We start from the raw sequence: 8,104 nt of genomic DNA on the forward strand, positions 1-8,104 counted from the left end.
TAACTTACAAATTTGACGATTAGTCGGAAGGAGCAGGTGGAGTGGGGTGGGTGAGGTGGAGTAGTTGGCGGAGATTGCTTCAAGAAGGTGGCGCCACCACCTTAAGAGGCTGAGCAAGAAAAATCCACCAGCGTTAGGTCAAAAAAGGTTTTTATCAATACTCTATAAGAAATTATAATTAATATTTTTATATATGTCTCACATCACCTAGTTGACTGACTAACATATTTTAGTATCATAACAATATATTCATAATTTACTGATATAATTAAGATTATAAATTAAGAGACTGCTACTCCCATTGAATTTTGTATGTATTTTATTTATTCCGGAATTCAAATACCGACATATATATATATATATATATATATATATATATATATATATATATATATATATAGGGGTGGGCTACCGTGAGAGCATATCTTAAAATAAGAAATAAGAGCAATTTTTAATGTATGAATTTTATATAGAACACGTATGAATTTGCTGTATAAAGGTATGAATTGTGAAAAATAAATTTTTGCTACCTTTGGGATTCGAACTCAGGACCATAAATCCATCCCACAGGATTATGAATCAACCGTAGATCTTGATGATCTAAGGGCTGAAAATGATTCTTATTTTATATCTTAAAAAATGCTCTTATTTTAGCCCATCCCTATATATATATATATATATATATATATATATATAGGGGGCGCTCCAATGAGACCCTCTAATTTTAGTGAGATCTAGGGCACGATGTGGTGCGTTTGTTTTATCAATCCTATGGCTGATATTGTATCTGGAGGGTGATTTTTTTTCGCAGGGTTCGAATCCTGAAGGGAGCAGAATATTTTAAATTTTGTTATTCATCAGTATATACTGCATCGTTCATCAGTATATACGGCCCTGTTCATCAGTATATATGTCTTATTCATTACGAATTTTTTAAATTTTATTTTTCATCAATATATACATTTTGTTCATTAGATATACGTTTAGTTCATTAGTATTATATGTCTTATTCATTGAACTCATGTTACACGAAAAATAGGAGGTCTCACTAGAGCGCGCCCCTATATATATATAAATTCATACTATTCTTAATGATTACTATTTGCTATCATAAAAAAATATGATTACTATTTGCCATAGGATTTGGTGAGTCCTAGTATTAGGTAATTTCTTGACTTCTTGTTTAGGTTTATGTATAGGAAAGAGTATTGTAATTTGTAATTTGTTCTTGTCACTAATGCTCTTTGACAAGCATAACTTTAATTATTAATTGTACATATTCGAATATGCTTCTATATCCATTTCACTCATGTAGCAATTCTTTCTCTAATTTTAAGTAAAACCTCATTGGACTAAAATAGTCAATATTATCAATTTATTGTGATAACATTTGTGCACGTATAATGCACGTGAAACGTTTTCATATATTTATATATATATAATTAGTACTAACTCAAAAGATTTTTTTATTAGTATCGCATTCTTAAATTCATAAATAAAATTAAGACGGTCTAAAATTTGTGTATTTTACGGTAATTATTCATGAATCCAAACTTGATTACTATAAACATCACCATCCCAACTTTATTTATTTTTATTAGTTCACATAATTATATCACAACACAAATCTATACTAATTTACATATCTAAGTTAACATTATAAACTGTTAAAATCGAGCTAGACATGAAATGAAATAAACATAAGATATATACATCGCATTGCTTGTAAAAGCCCAAACACGTCCCAACAAATGAACTCTCTCTTTCTCTCTCACTATATATATATATGTAACAGAGACAAATCCAGACATACTTTATTATATACGCCCAGGATCGGTCAAGGCGCATTGACCTTGTTGAACTTTGGAAAGAAGGATGCACTTAAACCCCTCTGTTAAACGGACCCTTAAACGCCGTTTTCTTTTTTCTTTTTTCTTTTTTTTTTCTTTTTTTTTTTATTTTGGGCGGGTCCAAGACAAACATGTCCGCCACCCGTTTGATGAATTTCCCCAAAGAAATTCGCTCATAAAATTTGCAATCTTTATTCATTACGCGAAGTCTTCGGCGAGATCAGTCTTCAGCGAGATCAACCGATCACAAAATCCCGCGGTGCACGGTGACGTGCGTGTGCCAGACGCCCATCGCCGGCTACTAGCACAACGTGACTGTGGTGTGGAGCAAGAACATCATGGTGAACTCGATCTGCATCTCCGTGGAGAGCGATCAAGTCAGCACGTGCAAGCTCGAGCTTAAACCCTGGCATTTCTGGGCAAGAAAAGGCTACAAAACTTTCATGGTCGATGGGAACCAGCTCGAGCTCTATTGGGATTTCCGATCAGCCAAATTCTCCGGCCCCGAGCCGAATAAAGACTTCAACGTCGCGTTAGTCTTCGACGAGGAGCTCGTGTTGTTGCTCGGCGACATGGAGAAGAAGGCACAGAATTCGTGTCTGCTGACTGCTGCTGCTTCAATACTGTCCCTCCGCACCACCAAATCATATCACACATGTACACCTCCAATTTATTTCAAGAAATTGGTGTAAAAATAGTAAATTGTTGATGCATGGTTAGAGAGATGCATACGAAGTGTGCGGTGCATCAGCTCCAATGGAGGACGAGGTTGGTCATTTTAATGGTACAAGAGTTCACCGGCATCCCCGCCGCCTCCTTCTTCGGCAGCTCCCCCTAATCGCGGCGACTCGATCTATTCTCCGTCGGGGGCCGACGATGATCTGAGCCGGTGGAAGAGAGAGAGAGCCGCAAAAAAAAAAAAAAGTTTAACGGCGTTTAACAGCCATTAAACACGGGGGGCAATCTGCACCCTTCTTTCCAAAGTTCAGGGAGGTCAACGTACCTTGACCGATCCTAGGGGGTAAAAGCTATAGGGGTATCATGTTTAGGGGCTAATGTGCACCTTTGCCCTTTAATATATTCAGATTAGAGGGGCTCCTATAGTTCTTAGGATGGTCTTATTTGTTGGCTATGGTCTTATTCAAAAAAAAAAAAAGCACAATTGAAAATTGCATGGCCAAGAAAGTCTAACTTGAATAGGGATTTGGACTAATATGATTGATCCTAGACAACAATATTATGTTGCTTCTAGACATTTATTCTAAAAATAGACAACAATAATAGGATGTAGAAACAAAATAATCAAAAGCTCAGCTAATTGAAGTCTTATGATCTCCCTAGATATGTAAATTTGTCCAATATATTTATATGTGTAAATTTGTTCCAAAATGTTAAACAGTTAAAGCATGTTTTCTCAATGTGAATAAAAATAAGCATCAAACCCTTTTCTCAATGTCTTCACCCTGTGATGAGCTGATGATCGTTGTGGAATTGATAAAGTTTTTCTCTAAAAATATTTGTTTCAAACCAAACAAATAGTCAATAACAGAAAAAACTTTATTCCACAAGCTCAATTCTAAAGGAAGTCGACAACACAAAATGCCAAAAGAGACTAAATTGAGTGCTTAAATATATGTAAACACAAATTTTTGTACTTCAATTTGATAAAATACAAAATGCGTTACAAAGATAATTTGATAGATTTGAAGATAGATTTATGCGGGTTGCAATCTCTAATTAATCTTCTGATTCTTCTCTTCCATTTGATTCTTGAACAAGCTCGAAGGTTATTGAAATACTTGATTTGATGACGCCAATCCAAGGGACTTGAGTCGTGATTTTGGATTGAACGTCATCAAATCAAGTATTTCAATAACCTTCGAGCTTGTTCAAGAATCAAATGGAAGAGAAGAATCAGAAGATTAATTAGAGATTGCAACCCGCATAAATCTATCTTCAAATCTATCAAATTATCTTTGTAACGCATTTTGTATTTTATCAAATTGAAGTACAAAAATTTGTGTTTACAAATTTTGGCACGCCCGGTGGGACATCTCTACCTCTCATCTCTACTCTTCACCAAAAATCTTGAACTATGTCTACTCAATCAAATGCAGCTGCTCCAGCTTCATCCAAAGCTTCTTCGGCAAACGTTGGTATGATCACGCGAAGCAAATCGAAATCATTGCAAGGAGTGTCCAAGCCGATCTTTCATCTTCCATCTATCCATGAAGAAGATGACAACTTTGAGAAAAGCTTCATGTTTCCCACTGAAAATTATCAACTCCATGCAAGTGTCATGATGACAAACACTTCCACCATGGAGGAACAACTCTTGAACTTGACAAAGATGGTTGAATCTCTAACCAAGCACATCCAAGAGCAAGATGCCCAGATTGCAAAGCTCAAAGGAGAAAAAGGAGATTCAAGCCACGCCAACAACGATAGGGAAGGCGAAGAAAGCGAAGAAGATGGAGAGAATAACGATGAAGAAATCTCCAAAGACAAATCAAAGAGTGATGGAAAAAGGCCTTCAGGAAAAGACATTCTCTTCTCGTCTGGTGGCCTCATTCCCATTGACCAACTCAAAGAGTTCATCGAAGCAACAATGAAGAATAACTCCGATGGAAGCTCCAAGTCATCGTTAACTTACTCCAAGCCATATACTCGGCGAATTGACAGAATGAGGATGCCTCTTGGTTATCAGCCCCCCAAATTCCAACAATTTGATGGCCAAGGAAATCCGAGACAACATGTGGCTCATTTCATTGAAACATGCAACAACGCTGGTACTTATGGAGATCATTTGGTCAAACAGTTTGTTCGCTCATTGAAAGGTAATGCCTTTGATTGGTACACCGACTTAGAATCAAACTCAATTGATAGTTGGGAACAACTGGAGCATGAGTTCCTCAACCGCTTCTATAGCACTAGAAGAACTGTCAGCATGGTGGAGCTCACAAGTTCGCGTCAATTCAAAGAAGAGCCAGTCATTGATTACATCAACCGATGGAGAAACCTTTGTCTCAACTGCAAGGACCGATTGTCTGAATCATCTGCCATCGAAATGTGTATTCAAGGGATGCATTGGGGCTTGCAATACATCTTGCGAGGAATCCAGCCAAGAACATTCGAGGAACTAGCCACTAAAGCTCATGATATGGAGTTGAGCATGATGGCAAGCGGGATCGAAGGACCACCAATCCAGGAGTCTAGCAAATTCAAGCCAGAATTCAAGAAAGGAGGAAAACCATATGACAAAGCACCAAAGAATGAATCTATGGCGATTAAGGCAACTTCGGTGAAATTTCTAAAGAAAGAAGCTAATCAAGAAAGCAACCAGAACACTTCACGAGACAATCAGAACTCTTCCCGAGACATGGGGCAAAGAAGATCTACCTTGAAAGAAATGCAACAAAAGCAATACCCTTTCTTAGACTCTGATGTTTCAGGAATTTTTGATGACCTGATTAAAGAAAAGCTTATCGAGTTGCCAGAAATGAAGCGACCAAATGAAGCAGGGAGGACAGACGATCCAAGTTACTGCAAATACCATCGTCTGGTTGGGCACCCCATACATGATTGCTTCATCTTCAAAGACAGGGTCATGCGGTTAGCTCGAGAAGGGAAAATATCTCTTGAAGAAAATGATACTGCTGTAAATATGGTCTCCACCGACTTGAATGACATAATAGAAGGTATTGGAGCTCTGTATGATACATCCAATCAAGTAGATAAAGAACCTGAGCTAAATATGGATGAAGACGATGATGCATTGGCAATCACATTTTCCAATGAAGACTTGCAGCTTGGATCTGAACCTCATAACAGGCCATTGTTCGTGAGTTGTTATACACAGGAGCAGAAGGTCAATCGAATTCTCATCGATGGAGGCTCGGCGGTCAATATTTTGCCACTAAGGACTTTAAAGCAATTGGGAATCCAAGTAGATGAGCTGTCAAACAGTCGATTGATGATCCAAGGTTTCAATCATGAAGGGCAAAGAGCTCTTGGAACTATAAGGTTGCGATTGCTGATGCAGGACATGGATTCGACAGCGTTGCTTCATGTTATCGATGCCAAGACGTCCTACAATATGCTTCTGGGTCGACCATGGCTTCATGAAAATGGTGTTGTTCCTTCTACATTGCACCAATGCTTCAAGTACTATCAAAATGGCGCCGTAAGAAAAGTGGTTGGTGATCAAAAGCCGTTTACGGAAGCAGAATCACATTTTGCTGATGCTAAGTTCTATTTGGAAAGAACCAAAGTCTCAATGGTGAAAGATGATACATCACATGACGAGTTGAGATCTTGCCAGGAGAAAAAGAAGGAAGAATCTTTTCTAAAGATGGAAGGATTCACCATGCCTTTAACGAAGATTGATGCCAAGAAGCCAATTCTCCAACCATTTGAAGGGTTTGCCCGACCAAAGCAAAGTGGCGTCACAGAGCATGAAGATCTCTCAAACAAAGAACTCTCAAAGCACTTTAGTCCGAAGACATATAAACTCCTCGTGAATGCTGGATACAATCCTCAAGAAAGCTCTATGTCAAGGTCTCATTTGGAAAAGACTGATAACGCAGGCCAAAACTCCAAAGCAGGTTTGGGATATACAGCGCAGAGTCCCGTTCGTATCGCCATCAAAAGAGCTGCCACTAACTATGTTAGCACCCAACAAACCCTGGAATCGTCAAACATTCAAAGGGTTTCTGTTTTCAGAATGATGGGTAGAAGAGAAGCTCAACGAGTATCTGTCTTTAAAAGACTTGGCAAAGGCAAATCATGGAAACGAAGCAAGACAAAATGGAGTGATGAACTACACATAACAGAGAAATGGAGAAGTTTGATCCCTCCTCGAATGAAAAGATACACCACTTTGCTTATACCATGTGGGAAAGAAATGAAAGCTCAAATGAAGACCACCATCTTCACACGAGATGCCATAGATGAAGAAGATAGAGAAAGTGTGGCTTCCTCTTACTACACTACTAATAGTGCTAGTAATCCAGTTCCTCATACTACTCAAAGTCAAGAGCCCCATGAAATTGCAAGTCTCGTTAGAAGTGGCGTTATCACAACAAGCGTTGCAGAAAATATAGCCTTCATACGCCAGAGAAATGAAAGCATAATGACGTGTTTTGATTGCAAAGATCCTCGCCGAAAAGATGAAGACGATGTCACAGCAAACCATATCACCTCCTGCGAGAAAATGGTCGTTGGAGAAGAGAATTCGCACTTGAGCCCCAAAGAACTGGAAACTCTGGATGAAGAGATACTAGAAGTCCAGCAAAAATTGGAATACTATCAAGCTCTTCCTTCAAGATCCTTCAACAAAGCAGTGCGAGCGCCCTCTTTTCAAATTGGAGACATGGCCCTCGCTGCAAGGAGGCCAATTGTTATCACTCTCAAAGGAAAGTTCTTGAAGTACTACTATCCTTGAAGGGTGGTAGAAGTTGAAGCATGTACATATGTATATAGTTCATTAAAAAAAAAAAAAAAAAAAAATAGAAAAGCCAAAAAAAAAAATGGAAAGCATAAAAAGCAAAAAAAAAAAAAAATAGAAAAACAGAAAAGCCAAAAAGATGAGTCAGATGAAAAACCAGAAATGGAGAAAAGCAAACAAAATGGAGTGTATGAAGATAGCTCCTTGACGCACGAGCCTAAACTGCATGTTACTCCTGGCCCGCATGAGTATAAACTGTGCACGGCACCCAATCTCAAACACCCGTTGATCCTATGAACTACGTTTTGACTTGATCCCTTTCAAAAGGGTACGTAGGCAGCTTAGATAATTTCTAGGTTCAGTCATAAGTTGTGTTTGACTCTTTTCAATTTATATCATCAAAGTTATGATTTAAGTTGATTATGTGAAGCCGAATATGTCTCAATTGGGAAGAAAATCAAGCCATCAAAAGAAGCACAATCATTTGGAGAAGATGTCAAAATATCCATCACAAACCAAATAAGAATCATCAAGAGAGAAATGATAGAAATTGCGGTTTGCACCAATACTAAGCAAATGGGTCTTGATCCTCCAAAGTTCTCTGAGCAGAGATCAAAAGTGACTCTGAAGTCTTCAAAATTCCGCAGCATTTCCTCATCAACATGTGCAACTTTATGTTTGTCAAAATCTCTTTTGAATTCTGGGATTGCACCTCGGACAATATGAAATGAGGCACTATCTTGCTTGAAGGACAACGTCATCTCTGTCTTCCACCTCTCTATCATAGCAAGCACTTCCTTGATCAAAG

General features: G+C 38.2%; 1 protein-coding gene across 1 annotated transcript; it reads left to right on the plus strand.

Annotated features, from left to right (window-relative positions):
- The first annotated feature begins 1,965 nt into the window (after window positions 1-1,965).
- Window positions 1,966-2,745, plus strand: LOC131003966 (uncharacterized). The gene has a single exon (XM_057930538.1). The coding sequence runs from the start codon at window positions 2,189-2,191 to the stop codon at window positions 2,540-2,542; it is 354 nt and encodes a 117-aa protein (XP_057786521.1). The 5' UTR covers window positions 1,966-2,188; the 3' UTR covers window positions 2,543-2,745.
- Window positions 2,746-8,104: the final 5,359 nt, after the last annotated feature.

This window comes from Salvia miltiorrhiza, unplaced genomic scaffold, assembly GCF_028751815.1.
Source record: "Salvia miltiorrhiza cultivar Shanhuang (shh) unplaced genomic scaffold, IMPLAD_Smil_shh original_scaffold_302, whole genome shotgun sequence".
Lineage (NCBI taxonomy): Eukaryota > Viridiplantae > Streptophyta > Magnoliopsida > Lamiales > Lamiaceae > Salvia > Salvia miltiorrhiza.

What these genes read in the sequence shown, in the direction of transcription:
- LOC131003966 (XM_057930538.1), top strand. Translation starts at nt 2,189, where the DNA reads ATGGTGAACTCGATCTGCATCTCCGTGGAGAGCGATCAAGTCAGCACG.